Source organism: Acanthaster planci, linkage group LG06, assembly GCF_054643075.1.
Source record: "Acanthaster planci isolate LZ-2023a linkage group LG06, COTS_SCS, whole genome shotgun sequence".
In the NCBI taxonomy this organism is placed as follows: domain Eukaryota; kingdom Metazoa; phylum Echinodermata; class Asteroidea; order Valvatida; family Acanthasteridae; genus Acanthaster; species Acanthaster planci.
The window spans coordinates 8,572,648-8,591,047 of record NC_141782.1 but is presented as its reverse complement, the minus strand read 5'-3'; the positions used below and the strand labels follow the sequence as shown (position 1 = coordinate 8,591,047).

The 18,400-nt window shown below is 42.6% G+C and overlaps 1 protein-coding gene across 4 annotated transcripts; it reads left to right on the top strand.

The window, feature by feature from the left end:
- The first annotated feature begins 5,114 nt into the window (after positions 1 to 5,114).
- LOC110975605 (uncharacterized) lies at positions 5,115 to 17,961 on the top strand. Of its 4 annotated transcripts, none has more exons than XM_022228197.2 (9): positions 5,115 to 5,281; positions 7,502 to 7,808; positions 8,114 to 8,320; positions 9,964 to 10,054; positions 10,286 to 10,407; positions 10,695 to 10,833; positions 11,505 to 11,596; positions 12,000 to 12,140; positions 13,174 to 17,961. In XM_022228197.2, exons 2-9 carry the CDS (start codon positions 7,521 to 7,523, stop codon positions 15,370 to 15,372), a joined length of 3,279 nt encoding a protein of 1,092 aa, XP_022083889.1. In that variant the 5' UTR covers positions 5,115 to 5,281; positions 7,502 to 7,520; the 3' UTR covers positions 15,373 to 17,961. The 4 variants fall into 4 exon arrangements, with proteins under 4 accessions (XP_022083889.1, XP_022083891.1, XP_022083890.1 ...); XM_022228199.2 differs by lacking the exon at positions 5,115 to 5,281 and adding an exon at positions 5,372 to 5,516; XM_022228198.2 differs by lacking the exon at positions 5,115 to 5,281 and adding an exon at positions 5,600 to 5,738.
- Positions 17,962 to 18,400: the final 439 nt, after the last annotated feature.

Below are 18,400 nucleotides of genomic sequence, written 5' to 3'. Positions count from 1 at the left end.
CAAATTACAGAGTTTAGGCCAACTTGCCGGGTAAATTAATGTTCGGAAGATGTTGTCCAATCCAAATTGAACAATGGGTGATTCTGTAACTAATCCATGTGATGAGCAGGGCTTTATTATGTCCCAAGCCCTGTACAAAAACAAAGCCTACATGCTACAACAAAAACCGTAACAGAAGGTGGCCTTAATTAATGACATCCTCCAACACCCCGGTGTCTCTTTTGTCGGCCGAAACCCACTTCACCATTGCATTTCTAAGACATGGGTGTGCTCCTCTTTGCTTTAAATGTAGGCCTACAGACTCTCTCTGAGGTTTTCCTCCTTAAAGAGGGAGTGTTTTGTCCAAAGCTGAACTTGCCTGGAATTCTAAAATAATAGGGCCTAGGCAGACCCTCCAATAAAGGTCCAAACATGATGTAAGTTTCCCACATTTCATGGAGCCTTTTATTTTCTGAGAAAAGTTGACGTGCAGTCTGCCATAGACTTGATGGTCAACCCGTCAGATAAAAATGTTCGTTTGTGTTCGCCGTCGGGACGATGCAACTGTCCATTTTAGGACACGTCAAATAATACGTATATAATACACGCATGTGGTTGTCCCGACTCATTACGTAATTACGTGGGCCAGGAAACTTTTACCTTGCCAACTGCTAGCAATAGAGGGCGCTATGTCAAAGTTGCGTGGTCGTGTGGGCTCGCTTCGATAGGCCCCAGGATTGCCTGGTATTCTTTTCGTTATTGTAAAATGTAAAGATACACAGTCCTTGAACCCAAGCGACGAATGTTATTAGCCTTTCACCTGGGTTGAGTCAACTACTTTACAGGATCCAGTCGAGCCGCCAAGAATTGTTCCGCGAATCGGACTCCTTTCAGTCATGAACTTTGTCATTAGTGTGAGCAAAATGATTGTTTCATCTGAAGCCCCGTACTCATTTGCAATTCTCAATCATTATACAAAAAGTTGGTTTAAATTTTTCCTACCAGGATTTCAATGGTTAGTGTGAGCTCAAGAATAAAGGGTTCCCCCGATTTATTTCCAGGTAGGCGTGCATTTCTCGATATTTCTTTAAATTTTTTTTTTTTTACTGTGATCCATCAAGGTCGTCACGTTGCTGGCTGACTATCCCTCATTCCTCCTTCAACAACTTTGACTTACTTGTCACTTTATGAGAAGCATCACCTAACCTACCTCTACACCCGTAGGCCAATCTTACCCAGAAAGGACTTCGACGAATATACTGTGCCGGTTTGGTGAGACTTCATCAAAGGCGCTTGGGGGAAAAATGGGCTGGCAGATGCACCGGGCCTCAATTAATGATTGGACCTGTCCATCATCATCATTCTTGACTGGAGGTATGAACCGAAAAATGCGAATTAGGTGCATGATCTATCCATAACCACGCCGTTACATCAAAGTGTCAATAGGCGGCGGACATTTTGGCGGGAAATCAATGACCTCAGCGTTTGCGCCACTGCTCAAAAAATGTCGTCTGCTTTTGACACCTCGCTGCACTATCGCATGCACTTGAGTCGATGATGAGAAGCTAACCACGAACGCCGGGTGCGAATGATCAATATTTTGGACTCTTAACAGTACGGGGATTTACTTGCAGTTGGCTGGATCATGATGGGGGGGAATAATCTGACGCTCGACGCGTAATTTAAAAAAAATGCACAGGTGTCAGCAGCTTGGTATATAACCTGCATTGAAGGGTCTGACCCTGTCTGAACCTCTGTAAGCGGATATGCGGGGTTAGTGGCAGCGCTGTACCGTGCGACCAAAACAGTCGCATTTGCGACTGTTTTATGATTATATGCGACCAAATGTTAAATTCTTTTCGTCAGTGGCGACCATGATTTGTGCCCGGTAGTCACCCATCTTGTCAGTCATATTTCACAAACGATCGCTGCCCAGCCTGGTTTTCTTCTCCGTGCACCGAGCAATGTGTCTCTATGTGATCACGCGTGTTTTTCCTCTGTCTTAAGGCGTCTTTCCATATGCCCATCAACACTTGCGCCAAGCGTTGCGTATCCATCGAAATAGACTGGTTTCCGTTCCCGTACAGAGTCTCTAGACGTCTTCCGAACATAGGGACCGGTAGCATAATTTTTTTTCCTAGGACGTTTAGAGGTATTTATAATATATGGGCGTGGTTAACTGCAAGCTCATCCAGGTTAGTGGACACTTAGAAACTTAAGCGTCAAGGTATATGTTGGGCTCAAGTTTTACTCCTAACTTTCCTAGGAAAACAAATTACGCGGACCGGTAGTGGGTAATGAATCCGGCAGCATCCCGCCAGGTGTATGTAAATGAGGAAACGACATCGGCTCAGTACATGCAAAAATCAAGCGGGAGATAGCATATTTTGATTTTTCTTCTTCGTTACCGAAAACAACTTCACCATAAATTGTTCAAATATTTAGAATTTAATGCAATAACCACTGATTTGAAATAAATTGTCACAAAATGATTTATTGATTAAAAATAATTGAAAATTAAATCAGCACGCATGTGGTTGGCAGAGGCTTTAATAGTGAGGATAGATATTTTGTTCATTTTGTTTTGTTTTCCGATCTTGCTGAAATATGTTTCACTGCTATTGACACATTCAACATCCAAATTGACAGGGCTAATTGCGCACGTTAAACTGCAGCTAGCTACCGGACCCTATATAAGAGGGACGGGGACCAGTCCAAGCTATCTCCACCGAGGTTGATTATACCCAGCAAGAAATGAGACCGAGGGGTACCCCCCCAACATGTCCAATCCCTATAAACATTCCAGACTATTGTTACTTAACGCATCCCCCCCCCAAGATATCTAAAAGGAATTCCCCAGATTCCTGCGAGACAATGACTAACACAAAGCAGGGGGTCCTCTCCGTCTCATACCTTGCTGCATATGAGGTTGATTCCACCTCGGAAACTACATATATAGCCATGTTACCCAAACTATGGCTCCAAAACTGTGCGGAGCTATTGTCCCACTTCTATGCTCAGTGGGGAATCTTTTGCGGCCAAGCCCACTGTTTTTGTCGAGCTGACCTTGCCAACTTTGACACAACCAGGGAGCTCGCTCCAGCGCCGGAAAATAGACAAAATTTTTGAACAAGGAAAAGAAAGAAAGGAGGAAATCACTGGTTCGCTTGAAATCGTTAAATACCCCGACAAACCTGATGGTAGGCCTACACTGTTATAACTGTTGCACCCGTACACTTGATGTTTTATCAGTGTACTGCTGATGAGCCTTTAGCCCCCTCCCCGAAAAGAGCTTTACTCCCCCCCCCCCGCGAAACCCATGACCTCAAATAGTTTCTTGAAATGTTCTCTTACTGGTCATTATTTCAATTTTTATTCCATTCGAAATATTTTCATACTGCGGTCAAGCAAAATAATGTCAGTATAGTGGCTTAATCTTGGAAGCAAAAATCCTTCCGGAAATTTTCCGACCCTTTTTTTGGGGGGGGGGGCAAATAACATTTAGTGTTAGGATGACACGACTGAAAGAAAGCTTTATCAGAATTTCGCGGTATGTCTTGCCTTATATATGTTAGCAAATTTTAGACTTGACGAAGTGGTCAACCTTCACTATTCCTAAGGAAGATCTGTGTTTGAGTGAACAGTAACCGCTACGACAATGTGGAGCCCTAGAACGGTTCTCTGAACAATGGAACTAGATGCAGGCCTACAGTCAAAACAGGGAAACCAAGTCGGGCTCTTTGGGAATTTATTAGAGCTGCAAAAGCAGTGAAGCATACGTTATTTACTGAGCGTAGGACTTAAGAAAGGTGTTTTGCATGACGACACTGGTTCTATACCCCTATCATTCAGGGTCCGAATGATGCTGGAGGGAAAATACAGACAGAAGTTGCATTTTGCCAATGGACATTAATTTGCCAAGTAAGCCACAGATGCAGTGCATGTGCTCGTCGCGTGCAAGCATACCCAGCTAGCTGTCATGATTATTTTTTTGTTTGTGAGATAAACATGTACGACAGTAACAAATAATGTACATATAGTACGAATTATATCAGCCGTTTCCTGCTTTCTTTCAGGTTTTTTTTTTGGGGGGGGGTGTGAATGGGTGGTAGAGTAAGTCATAATCTCCCTGCATTACTGAAATTCTCATATAGCGAATTATGCTTCTCCAGTGTTTGCGATATACATGTACATGTGCTTTGCTCATCTCCAACCTGGAAAGAGCAAATATCTTTCACAGAATTTTGAGACAAAAACAATGTACGTCACAACATCTGACGCACAAGGCCTCACGGTGGGTTACTTGATGTCCCATATGTTGTGCACACGCGTCAGGTACTTAAATGTAGACCCGTGTTTTTCAAATGAATTCTGTCCAATGAGTGCTCGACAAAATTACGTCTTATCTCTTACTGCATAACTGCAGGCCCATCGCCGGCCTGCATGAGCCGGGCAAAGGATGGAGGACAAGCGAAGCAATTTTGGCATAATAGCCTCTCCTTGGGATCTCAGGGTTTTTTCAGACAATTCAACTTCGAGAACAGGGAAAACATCATTCATAAAAATTTTCAACCCATCAAAACTCCCAACTTTATACCGCTGAATAAACCACTTTTGAGGTATTTACTGATTTTTTTTCAAGCTTGTTTAGTTTAAGCAGGTAATTCTTCGTTTTTATTTATTTTTTTAATCAGCTACACAAATTGAATGTTTGCATATGGAGGTGGTTGCATTGCATTTTTTGTGATCATGATGTTTTACTGATTCATTTATTTGGTTATTCATTCGCAGCACGCGCGCCTGCAGTACCTATACATGTACATGTACATGTATACCGTACCGTAGTGCCTTGTACCGTGCAGACGTCACGCGTCATGAATACAAAGTGCTACGTCGCTATCCTCGCCCGACGACTGATATATGTGACATGGCAGCATTATCCAAACATTGCCATATTTTAACCCAAATGAGCCATAGATTCACACAATTTTCTACACTTACATAAACTATTTCAACTCGTTCAGATGTTCTTGAATTGTCATTGAGTACTGATATGTTATGTAAAGATTTTCGAATACATCTTTAAAATAAATAAGCCTCAAAGTGTCGTCGGGACAACGCAACCTTTTAAGTCAACGGGCATGCGTACTCGAAGGGCGCCATCTTGCTTCGCAAAGGCGCCATTGTCTGTGGCCGTTTTGGAGCTATTTTACTCCGAAATACTCAGCCATCCAGCAGAGTTGAGCCGACTTGTTGTTGGAAATAGTGAAATTCATATCCAGAGATTGCCATAGTATTAAAGGTATAGTGTATTTCTGAATAATTTTCACGAAAAGGTGCCGAAGCTGGTTAGCGCCCCCAGACGTCGTTGGGATTTTGCCGACCGTAGCTTGTGTGATATATGCAAATGATCCAAGAGGTTGTCCTTCGTGACGACGAACTCCTCATTTTGCACTGAATTTTTCCCTCGATCGTGGCACGATTTCTCAACAGCTTTCGATGTACAGGTTCTTCAGATATCATTCCTACTATTTACGGTCGGTATAGCAAAATTTTTGCGAACTTTTCGCCGTTGTTTTGTAACCTTGCGCCCCCAAGCGGCTCAAAAAATCTTCAGGGGCTTTATGCAAATGAGAGAGGAAAACGACGCTGTCGAAATTTGGACGATAGGCGGACGGAGAGCGCCACTTTCTTGCGGCCGTTGGCTATGGATATGTGTTCTTGCTGGAAATATGCGGCTGTGTTCTTGTCACTATAAAGTGCAGACCATTTATCAACCTCCCCTTTTTTGTGTGTCTGTTGCCCATAAATCCTTTTTGACAAGCCATATTTTACTACAGTCAGACAGGGTGTGGCCTTTGTTGTGCTTGCCATGCGTTAACAAGATAGTTTATTGGCCATTATATTTTTCAACTTATACTTTTTGGCTTAGGTCTATTGTAGAATATGTTAGCTTATTACTACATACTTGGCATAAGGATGGATAATTTTAAAGTAATTGTGGTTTGGACAAACTTGTTGTAAAATAGGGAAAATTAGTGGCATGCCCCAAACTCTATTGGATTTAAGTTTTTATACCCCATTGATAACAATTTAAATTTTAGATTTATACGACTATGAAAACCCACTTGTAATCATCGTAATGGAAAGAGTTCTATACTGATTTTCCCGTAAAATAATGTTCATGTAGGCCCAACATCCATCAGAAAGTGATAATGTCCTACAAAGTAAAATTTAGTTGAGAAAATTCCGAAGCATTTACTGAGAAAACACTGCAAGTGCTGTGTACGGACTCTTGCTGTGGTAATTGTCTTACATCATGTTCATCTTCATCCATTTGGTAAAGAGCTCAATACATGTATGTGGACATCGCTTGACACCCTGTACACAAACCCTATGATACATATCTGAAAAGTCTAAATTTTCTAAGTGAATGCGTTGATATTTTCCCTGCTAATTTTGACCCTGTAGAATGTCATTGCTTTTTAATGGCTGATATACTACTGTAGGGTAAAGGCAGCTAGTGATGTCGGCGAATATTTAACTCTTTTTACTGCATGGAAATTGGAATTTACTGCCTCAAGAAAACTTTGGATTGGTGGGAAAGAGGCTAAAGTTGTCGAAACAACTTGGACCATTCACACAAAAAATACAGCAGGCATGAATTCATCATTCAAAATAGGCAGTTTATTTTACAATAAAATGGCTTAAGAACTTGCCCTGAAATTCCATGCTTGAGTTCATAAAATTTTAGAGTTCTTTTTGACCGTTTTGGGTTTACTTCAGACACACCAAAATGATCAGTGATATGTTTTTAGTTTGAAATTTTGTACACTGGACTTCACCCTCATAAACTGCCTGACGGGATTTTATTGCAGGACACGTGAACATAAATGTCATGCTTGGAAACAGTGCGTTAACCCTAACCCTCCTCAATCCTCCAACAGGTGAAGGATTGAGGAGGGTTAGGGTTAATGTCATTCATACATATTCAGATTTTAGAGTTACATCTAATTTCTAAAGTAGTACAAAGGATGATTGTCAATTTTGGTGAAACTACGATACACTTTAGAGATTATAATAGCTGACCTGCAATTAGTGTAATAATTGATGTTCTTGAGCTCTGTGTTTTGAAAGCTGATTCTGAAAAGCATTTGAGTTTGGTTTTAATCTAGTACACTGAGAAAATGAGTTGAGAAAATGCAATGGTTTTTGGCACTCTGTTACATATTTCCTGACCTTACATGTGCAGTAACATGTAAGAAGTAACAAGGTAAATAGTTCTTAACATTGTTCAGCTCGTGACGAAAGTCCATAAAAATTTTCCAAGTTATTGGGACACTCCTGCACCTTTAATTTTATTAAACCAGACAACGGGACCTCCTTTCAAAATGTATGTTAAGAGATTTGTCTCTGGTCATGTATGTTTTAGAAATATTACACTTTCTGTATCATCTTCTTGACTGATTTGACTATAATGCGTGTGTCCTATTTTCTCCTGCTTGTGTTTTGTTGTCTTCAGTTGAGGATTTGACCCCGCCATGGACGTCCCTCCTGAGGATGCCACAGCAGAGACTGCTGCCGCAGCAAACAAGGCACCAGGTGTCAACGGCACTGAGGTTGAAGCCCCTGCCGCTGTTGTGGCAGAGTTCGGCGATGGTGCAGCTACTAGCAGCAACTCTGCCGCGGCTGACAGCATTGCTGCAGCTGCATCCATTAATGTGTTGGAGACCTATTTGCAGAATTTCAACCAGGAACTTTCGTCATCAACGACTGCAGGTGCCTCTGCTCCTTCAGGGGATGCCCCAAAACAGGACCAACTAGAACAGGTATTCTCAACTGCTTGTTACAAAACACATTATTGGGGGGTGCAAATATGTTTGAGTTGTTAAATTTAAAACCCTCAAATTAGTTTGGCTCTGTGTGCTTAAATTTTCTTGATACATGTCTACATGATAATTTTGATGGCCGGAATATACCTTAAATAAAATTATTGAAGTCATAAGTTTTAATGGTAAGTAGATGTTTGTACAGTGACTCAGAGAGCTCCTTTATTTTTGTGGCATAAAAATTAAAAGGACTTTATTCTGTGGCATTAACCTGCCCTATATTTGTCAACAAAATCAACTTACAGGTTGCGGCAGTTGCCGTCACCCTGTCAGAACTACCAGAGCAGGTTGTGCTACAGCAACAGCAGCAACAACAGCTTGAAGTGACACAGCCAGCAGGTGAAGCCTCCGTACCCAAGGGGCCTGCTCCTGAGGCTGTGCAGGGCCAAGAGGGTTTTGTAGCTGCTGCTGCCGTAGAACCGCAGGACATTGTCATTGCTCAGCCGTCGCAGGTTAGTATAGGACCTTGATGACCTTGTTAGGAACTGTTATACAGGGATGTGAAAGCTCCGCTGTTTGGTGGATTTCTGCTTTTTTGTTTAATATGCCAAATTTCATTTTCCACGTTTTTTGTCATCGACGGGCCAGATTTTCCTTGTAATTCTTTCGTGCGCAAGTGCTAATTTTTCATTGTCTTCTTTTTCTAATTGTACCAACGTGATGTGACGGCCAGGTCAAACTTGCCTTTCCTCTTTCCAACACCAAATTGTACTGGAGCACTGTAGTGCACGTGACAGAATCTACTGTAAAACACTGTACATGGCGTGTGCACAGTGTATTCAAATTTGTGTATGCAGAGCGAGCCTTGTGTGTAAACAGCATCCTCAGACCATCTGGTCATTGTGCTGTGATTGGCTGCCAATGAAATATCAATATTCATGTAAATATATGTGTCAGTGAGAGTCATTGAAGCCGTTCCTGTGTGAGCGGAAGAGTGACTAACAAGCTCCACTGTAAATCGTGGTAGCACACATTTCATTGAAAATTTGCAGCTTGAAATAAGGTTAGTAAATTTTCGCTTTCGCTGATAGAGGGCTTCTTGTGTCATGCATTATTGTGCGGTTTTGCATTGTTTTGTATGGACTTTCAAACAATTTTTGAAAACGTGGTTAAATCAGGCGGGAAAAGGGCCAACTTACTCTACAAACCTTGATATTACAATTTTGTTATACCTGTTACTGGCTCGTTTTAGCCTTCAGGAATATCTGCCAAATTTGAAGAAAAAGTGAAATATGCATAGCCTAAGTTTCAAGAAAAAAATGGCCAATGGTTGCACCAGGAGGCTGTCAAATGCACCACAGAGCATCTGCTTTTCAAAATGTTCACTTGGTCACTTAGGTGGACCCCAGACCCCACGTATGTGCTTCGGTTTCAGCTATTTTAATCTATTTTTTATATTCCACTTACACCCCTGGTTATACTGACTGCCTTAGAGTCTTCAATATTCACTTGAAACTGTTGGAGGATTTTAAAGTATTTGGGATGTCAGAGCCCAGCTTCCCACCTCTACAGCGGATTTGATCCCTTGAACTTTGGCTAGCTATTTTTATTTATTTGATTACAAATATGGCATGGCATACTAAAAAAGTGTGTTAGTTTTTTCATTTTTTCCCCTAAAATTGCATTTTTTGGAGTTGGCATATTATTTTTCCTGCATATTAGATTTAGATAGGGAGATTTTCATAACAATTCCTCGATAATTGTGTTGAAGGGAGAAACTACCAGTGTCAGTCCCACAGGCTGATATAAACATTAACCCTAACACTCCTCAGTCCTCCAACAGGTGAAGGATTGAGGAGGGTTAGGGTTAAACATCGTAACTCATGAGGAAAATGCCCCTTCAGGATTGTCTGGGAGAATCAGTTCTGATGTTCATGTGGTAGAGCTCAGTTCCAGGACCATTGTGCTTCATTGTAGGCACTTCCCAACTTACATGTCATCGCTGAAGTTCGTTGATCTAGAACATGTTTGATAGACATGTCACTGTCATCTTGAAAGAGCCCTTTTGCATGGTTTATCCCTTTTTAAGAACTGTAACTTTGTTTTATATCAAGAAAGGTACAGACAAAAGGATTTTTTTCTATCTCTTATTTAGATTTCAGGAGAGGAGCCCACGCCAGTCGGTGTTAGCCAGGATCCAGAGGCAGCAGTGGCCCAGCAGTTAGTAGAGGTTGTCAAGCAACATGGTTAGTAGTAACTGCTCCAGCGAAAGCCACCAAAAACAACATTTTGTTGATTTGAAATTCAGATTTCCTTTGGGTATGCCACAACTTGCTCTTGTTGAGCCACATGCAAAAATAACGTGATATGTTTTGAAGTAGCTTGTGTTATTTCATTTGAAGTGATCACTGTTACAGTTACTATGATAAACATCGTTTGCAGACTGATTATTTTCTTGCTTCCTGTTTTTCCAAAAGGTGGAGAGGAGGCTCCTCAGGGCCAGATGGAGGCAACCTCAGGGGAGGATGCAGCAGCCATGGATATCACCCAGACATTGCAGCTGCTAGCCAATGCGTCGGCTAACATTGCCACACAGCCGGTAATGCCTTCCTGCCTTGTGGCTGCACTCTCAATTTTGTGGTGACATGTGTGCCTTCCTTAAGCTCAAGTGATGGTTGTCCAAGAAGTTGCCAGAGACCTTTCAGTGTGAAAGGCTGATTTATACTTGGCTCAGACATGGCAAAGGGTTAGAGGTCCGATATCCAACTTCTGCAGATTTGCATTGCAGAACATTTGCCCTTATGTCACGGACTGACATCTGTGATCTCTTCGCACTCTAATGCAAACTGGACTTGAGTGAACCTGGTGTTTTTTCTTCCCTATCAGGTTGCCAGCCAAGATGCAGGTAACCAGCAGAGCCAGCCAGTAGTCACAGTGGCAGATGCAGCAGACACCATGGGCCAGGCCTTCATCCAAGGCATAGAGGGGGCAGGGCTAGCTGAACAGCAGAACATCACCATACAAGGTGAGAGCAACTGACGTACGTTAACCCTTCCCTTTGACACGTCTTGGTTATTTTGGCCACAGTGAATCTCTTGTTATTTTCTCCCACCAATGGCCCCAGTCCAATTTTTGCCTGGGGTATTATACTAAGTCCGTTCCTTATGCTTCCCTCCTCTCCTTGAATCTCTTTGTTTAGCCAGAGTTGATTTCCATTCGTCTTCACTCTTCAATGTTTTCAAGTCCCCTTCCTGATGGCCGTGCTTGCGAGGTCTGCCGTATCAGCGGGGCCCTACGCAGAATCACACATGTGTTCTGTCCCCGAATGACTTTACTGTTTTGAAATACAGAACTGGCTCATTCTGTGAGGTTTTATTTCTGTCATCAATATGACGCACAATTTCGACCAAACATGAAGAAGATGTACATAAAAAAAGGGAAAGTGAATGAAGAGCTTCCCTTCTTGTTTACTTTTGCGTGGTAATTTGTCAACTGATTTCTTTGTGTTGTACTTATACAGTTGAAGAAACTTTTAGCCGCAGACTTTACGTCAAGTATTTTTGTGCTGAATTTCAGTGTTTCTGTTCTTCTTGTTTTCTTTTTTTAAACACGTGCCCTATCTGTCCAATTTGATTGAAACTGTCTGAAATAGAAATGGTATCATAGTGTTACCTCCCGTTTATTTTATACTTACAGGCATTGAGAGTCTTCAGAACATGGAGGGAGAGCAGATGGTGATGGTGCAACATGTTGACCAGCACGGCAATATGGTCCAACAACAGCAACAGGTAAACAACTTTTTGTCAATAAATCACAGGATTATGGCAAGAATAATTAAAAAAAAAATTTTCACATAATGGATATAATATTTGAAATACGTTTTTCCAACAATCATTTAGCAGAGCCAGTGTTGGCGAATGATACAAAATTCTATTTTTTTGCAAATGACAGCACCCCAAGCACAACAAGTTTGTAGCGTGAGTGGGCCTAATACCATTATTTAGTTGCCTTCAGGTATTGGGCAATTTCATTTGGCAGTCCCGTTTTTGTGGGTTTTTTGCGAATGATGTGCACAAGTCATTACCTTGAGGAAACAAACGACCTTAAAGTGACTCGACCAATTTCATAAGATGCATTTTTTGTCAAGAGGATCTATATTTCTCAGTGTGATGCACTGTTATTTCGGCACAGGTTTTAATGGTGGCCATGCAAAATGATGGAAACACTGGAACACCTATGAGTGTCGTCGGCAACAGCATTGTGTATGAAAACAGCCAAGGCCAACAGTTCATCCCTGTCTCTCAAGATGGATCCCAGATTTCCTTTGCACAGGTGAGGGAATGGTCTGGTGTTTAACTTTGCTTTTTGAAGGACCTTGTCGCTCCTGTACATGTTTTAGGTTACTATAACAGTCTCATCTCTGTATCATCCCCTGTGTGATACATTACAGAATGCATGAACCACTTGCTGCCGGGTGGTTTGAAAAATGCAGTGCACATAATAAGGTCTTTTCCAAGATGTTCAGTTTTCAAAATTCTTCAAAAATTCATCATTTCAATTAATGGACATTTACACCCACAAGAATTACTGTCTGGTGGCCACTCTAATCTGACAGACAAATCTATTGACACCCGAGTATTTCAGCCAGGCCTGCAGCCTTGTAAAAAGAACCCAGATTGTGCGGTGTGATATAACTTTCTTTTGTTCACGAACCTGGCACAGTGCGCTGCTGACCTCTTTTCAATATGGGCCAGATTAGCATGCAGTGGTGCTGTGTAGCTCATTGCTGTGGTGGTGGAGTGCTTTTGTCCCCGGTGGTAATCCGCTTGCTCTAAATGCCCCAAACCTGGTATACTGTTCCAAAACAAGGCTGGATTATCTCCACTATTGAGAGTAAAAAATGTTGGTAATGCCCAGCAGCCTGGTCTTTTGTTCCGAGTACGGTCTTTTGTTACAAGGCCCAGTTCCCTTTGTCCCATTTTGGGTTCCCTGGCTCCGTGTATAAAGCCAATGTGCTCGAAAATGGATCCCTCGGCAGCAAGTGGTTAACAGAAGTTCAGGTATGATTAGAGAAATGGTTATATCTCACTTGTAAGATGTATTGGCACCCTTTAGATACATTTGAGGCTCGTTCATACTTAAGGTGCAAGTGAAGCGGATTTGACCTTTTGAAGAATTTACTGCGATTCGTGCTTGAGTGAAACATGTTCAACTTATGCAAATTGACAGCATGAATAATTGATCTGACATCATGATTTCACATTGGCGTTTGCTTTCACTCCAAATACAGGCCTTAAGATACATTGTTGCTTTTGTTGAGATTTACTTACTGGCTAAAAACTGCATCCCTACCTATTTTCCACAGCCTGTTTCTTCAGAGGGTACCAGCAACAGCACCCAGGTGTACACCATTGTTCAGGGAGACGGTGCAGAACAGACTGGAACCGAGACCTCTCAGGGTGGCACAGTGATTACACAGGAAGAAGTCACACAGAGCAGCACTGAGGTTGTTGCCGAGGAAGGCCCAGAGGTTACGACTCGAGAGCCCACCCAGGAGGAGCTGGAAGAGCAGGCTGTGGCCAATGCTGCTGCCATCCAGGAGGGTGCCGTGCCCCCCTCCTACCAGAGCAAGGAGAAGGTCCTGACCATCCGCAGGTCCCCACGTAAGCGGCCAACAGTAGACGTAGAGGGAGTGGAAGCTGAGTCAGTTGTGGTAGGAGAGGGTCACGAGGAGGTGGTTGTTCCTATGAACACCCAGATCGTGATAGTGCGAGAAGTGGTTGAAGGGGAAGATGGCCAGAGAACCATCCAGGACCACTCCGTCTATGACTTCTACGCAGGGGAAAATGATGATGAGCCGGTCACCAAACCCAGCCTGGACGACAAGGACTCCCCGAAAAAGCGCAAGAAGTACATGGTCCCCAAATTCGATGACGGCCGCCTTATTGATCAAGTTCTTGGACGGGCCAAGAAGACTTCTGCCAGTCCTAGGGAGCCCAAAGTCCACGAGTGCAACAAGTGTGGCCGTATCTTCCGCACCTCAACGCTCCTGCGGAATCACCTCAACACACACAGCGGTACCAAGCCCTACAAATGTGAGCTGTGTGAGAAGGCCTTTGGAACGTCTGGTGAGCTGGGGCGGCACATGAAATACATGCATACCCACGAGAAGCCACACAAGTGCCCTCTCTGTGATTATTACAGCGTTGAAGCAAGCAAGATCAAACGTCACATGAGGTCCCACACTGGAGAGAAGCCGTACAAGTGTACGCTGTGCGACTATGCCAGCACAGACAACTACAAGCTGAAACGTCACATGCGGGTCCACACTGGCGAGAAACCTTTCCAGTGTGGCGAGTGTGAGCACAGCTTCTCTCAGAAGAGCAGCCTGAAGGAGCACCTGTGGAAGCACGCTGGTTCCCGCCCCGCCCACAAGTGTGAGTACTGCGACACCACCTTTGGCCGACATGCAGATATGAAGACCCACATCCGCAAAATGCACACACAGGGCCAGCCACTCATCTGCAAGATCTGTGAGAATGGCTTCACCGACCGCTTCAGTTTCATGCAGCACCAGAAGACGCACAAGGGGGAGAAAATCTACCAGTGTCTGGAGTGTGACTACTCCGCCCCTCAAAAGCGCCACCTTGTCGTTCACATGAGGGTCCACACCGGCGAACGCCCATTCCAGTGCAGCGACTGCCAAGAGACTTTCAAACACAAGCAGACCCTGGTGAATCATTTGCAAAAGAAGCACAACATCCAACCCGACCAAGATGAATCTCAAGGTGGCCTGAAGCGCAAGCGGCGAGATTCCTCAGAGGCGGGCTCCCCGACTAAGAAAATGACCCGTCGCCAGAGAATGGCAATGCCGGAGCAGCAGCAGCACCACATTGTGGACGAGCACGGCAACACCCTGCAGCTGTCCCAAGAGGATGCCGAAGCCATCCAGGCTGCCATGCAGCAAGGCACAGCAGACGGCACGCTACAGATCATTCAAGGGGAGGAGGGCGGTCCCGTCACTGTCCTGACCGTGGCACAGAATCCAGACGGCTCTGTGTCCAACTTGGAGCAGAATCTCCAAATAGTCAATGGATCCTTAGCCACTGTCCAACAGCAGGACCAGCCTGAGCCTGAGGCAAGTGTGGCAGGAGACCTTCTACCGGGGCAGGTTATAATGCAGGTACAAGGTGAGGACCAGCCTACCACCTCCCAGGAAGCTGATGGAACAAGCCAACAAGAAGCAGAGGAAGGAACAGAGAACCAAGCCGAGATGACCCCTGTTGAGACGAAGCTTGAGAAGACGGAGCAGGTGGCAGAAAAGGCTGGCGATTCCGAGCAAGGCACAACATCCGATGATAGCCTACCCACCATGGTCCCCCCACAGACGAAAGTTGAGGGTCAGAAGACTCAAGCTGAAGTTCAGAGTGAACCCAACGTCATCACCCAAACAGAGTCCATCCTTGTCCCAGCCAACCAGCCTATAAGCCAGACCCAGGAGGAAGAGGATGACGAGGAAGCTGCTGACGATGGAACCATCTACCTCTTCGTTGAAGAACAGTGAAGGGGGAATTTGACCTGTAAATATAAATCTCCTGAAAGAATGGATCTCTTTGTCATTGCTCGGTCATTGTTTTCTCGTGGCCTGATGTATCTTATAAAAATCTTGACTTTTGCTACAATTTTTCCATTTCCAGCAAGCTTTTCAGTTCCCTCGACAATGAAAATATTCTCACAAGTATCTTTTTCCTATGTTGTTATGCCATATGTGATAGTGTAACTGTTATTATCAGTTACTTGGCATCATTGAATCTTGTTTAAAATGGGAGTATCTTACTTGAGGGAAACTGAGTTAGGGTAGTTTTCGCACAGGAGTGGTATCCATGAGTAGTGTTGCCCAGGTACTAGTGGTAATTGTTTTGTTGTAACCAAATAGACTAATTTACTCAATGAATCATTTTACACACTGCTCAGGAGAGAGATCACCATTTCTAGCCTGTGATAACATCAGGATGACATTTGAGGCATAGTAAGCGGTTATGGTGGAATCATTGGTTGGTGTATTATTTTGCCTGCATGATAAATGGCATTGACTGTGTCATGTTGACAAGTTTATTGTCTGATTGAACAGTGACAAAGTCATTCTTTTGTGTCATGCCATTGTATTATCATCCTTTGAATTGAAATTAAACAGTATTGTGATTTTGTTTTTATTCGGTTTCTTCTCAGTGTCACAGCAGCTATTGACACATTTCAATTGAAAAATCTGGCTTTTGTTTTCCAGATGAATTTTTAATGTCATAACAGTTGTACATATGAATTGGGACAGACAAAAATGTTCTTAGTCTATTAAAAGCATATCATTAGTTAGAATTAGTACCTTCATATGAAGTTTAAAGGTAAGTGTCAAAATCTTGTGTCAATTATTCTTTGTATAAATCTGATTGGAGTTGATGCCATTTTAAATAGTTATGTAATCTTGGTATATGCACACTCAACACTCAAAAGGAAAAGTGGGGTTTTTCCTGTTCCCCTTTCATGGACATGACAGTACACACCAATTGACATTTTTAGTGTCAAAATTATTATCAAGAGCATGAATGAAAATCCATTTTTCTTATGAACGTTTCATTTAACTTTTTTTTCAATTTCCTGGTGGTGCCCCTGATGCTACACATTTTCCGAAAAACAAACTCAAGTTGAGATATTTTAAACTACACTGTGACTGTAAATAGATTGTCATTATTTGCACAACAGCTTCAACAGAGCATGACCTCTCCGGTAGCCACTTACATCTGACTGTATTTTTGGCAAAACTCACTCTGAAAGTTCCTAGATGCGATGACAGTATTTCAAGCATTTTTATGGTTTGCTTGTAAACTTTGCATAGGACAATAAGTATGTGAATTCAGTGGGCTGCATCTGTGTGCGGTTTTCCCAAGAAAACCTACACCAAACATGAAACCTTTTTGTGTTGCTTTTTTTGTGTGTTCATGAGAGTGTGATTGTTTTCATGTTATTATTCCTTAGATTTTGTTAAATATAATAATGAGAAGTTTCCATTGAAAACAGGTGCTAATTCACTTTTTTCACAATTGGTTGCCCACATGCCCCAGTTTGTAGGTCCCTCATTTGATCTTTCAAAACAAGACACAAGAGGCGATACTGTCAGTTTTTAGCTTTCAAGCTTCAAACCCCCCCCCCAAAAAAACACATTTCCAATAAGCTGGGAGACAGGTTGTGACACAGGAAAATCTTAAACTCGTCATTTTCTACAGGTGTGAATATGAAATATATGGTTTTGTTTCAATGTAAGCCTTGTAAAAACTAGAAGTAGTTAAGTACATTTTTTTGACTTAAAAAGCACCTTTTAATTGTGATTTCATTTAATTTTATATAAAGGATGCAAGCACTGACTTCAGAAGTAATTAAGCACAGTATAAATGACGAGAAACATTTTAAATAGCTTTTTTTTTCATTGTCCAAATTGTGACTGGGTATCCCTTATTTGTATAACAGTGGGGGGGATTGGTGGGGTCTATATGGAAAAACCCTCCAAAGAAAAATGGGAACCCTCACGCTGATGTAAACTTATGGATACATATTGTAAGCCACATGCAGGCAGGTGGGTCAAGACAGCTTCTGACAAAATTTGACACTGGGTAAACTTGATTACAAAATTATAAAATAGTATGTGGATTTAACTATACATTGCTACTGCATGCTATGCCCAAACTTACTTGATGGCCTCATCAATTGACTGTGGCTAAGCAAGAATCCTCAGATCACTAACCGATGAAACCTCAAGCTGGGAAACTATTGCCTGTCTTTATTGACGACAGACTGTCAGTCTACCCTCCGTCTCCCCACCCTCAGTGTGTGCTGCTGACAGCAGTGATGTAATGCATCAAGTACTCAAAAATGACAAATGGGGGGGGGAGGCTGTTCCACCTTTGAAATAATTCCCTTTTTAAAAATGTGTTTGTTTTTGGTTCTGGACGTACCTGTATTTCGGAAGGGATAGCTTAGCCATCTCCAGTTTCTGTTTTTTCTGGACTTTTAGCTTGAGATATTACAGATTACCTTTTGTGTTTTTGAGTGAAGACAAGTTGAGCTGTGGGCTTCATCTAAATAAACTGTAATATGCTTCCGAGTCAGTGTTTCGTCTTCCTGTTTGTGTTGGACATGAGTGTATATTTGGTAAATTTCACTGATGTGAGACATTTACATGGAGTTTGTTTTTTGCTGCAGTTTTATCAGACCTGGACTGGTGAGAGAGCAGCCTACAGATCAGACAGAAGATGCTATTTGCGGGGGGGGGGGGGCTTATGATCCACCTTGCTGATATCAATTTGATATTTTAGTTGCTGGATTTAGGGTATGTTGTCCTTCCCCACCACCCTTCAGTGACCTTTATATATGAAACTAATTCCTTGTGATGTTAACAAATTGTGGAGCTATTATTCTGTTGACGAGCTTTATTATCGGAATTTATAGCCCCGGAGGTTCTGCATGGCAGCCATGTATTTCTAGTAACCGCTTTCATTACACAGGAATAGCACAAAAGATCTTCTCTTGGGTGTTATCTCTGG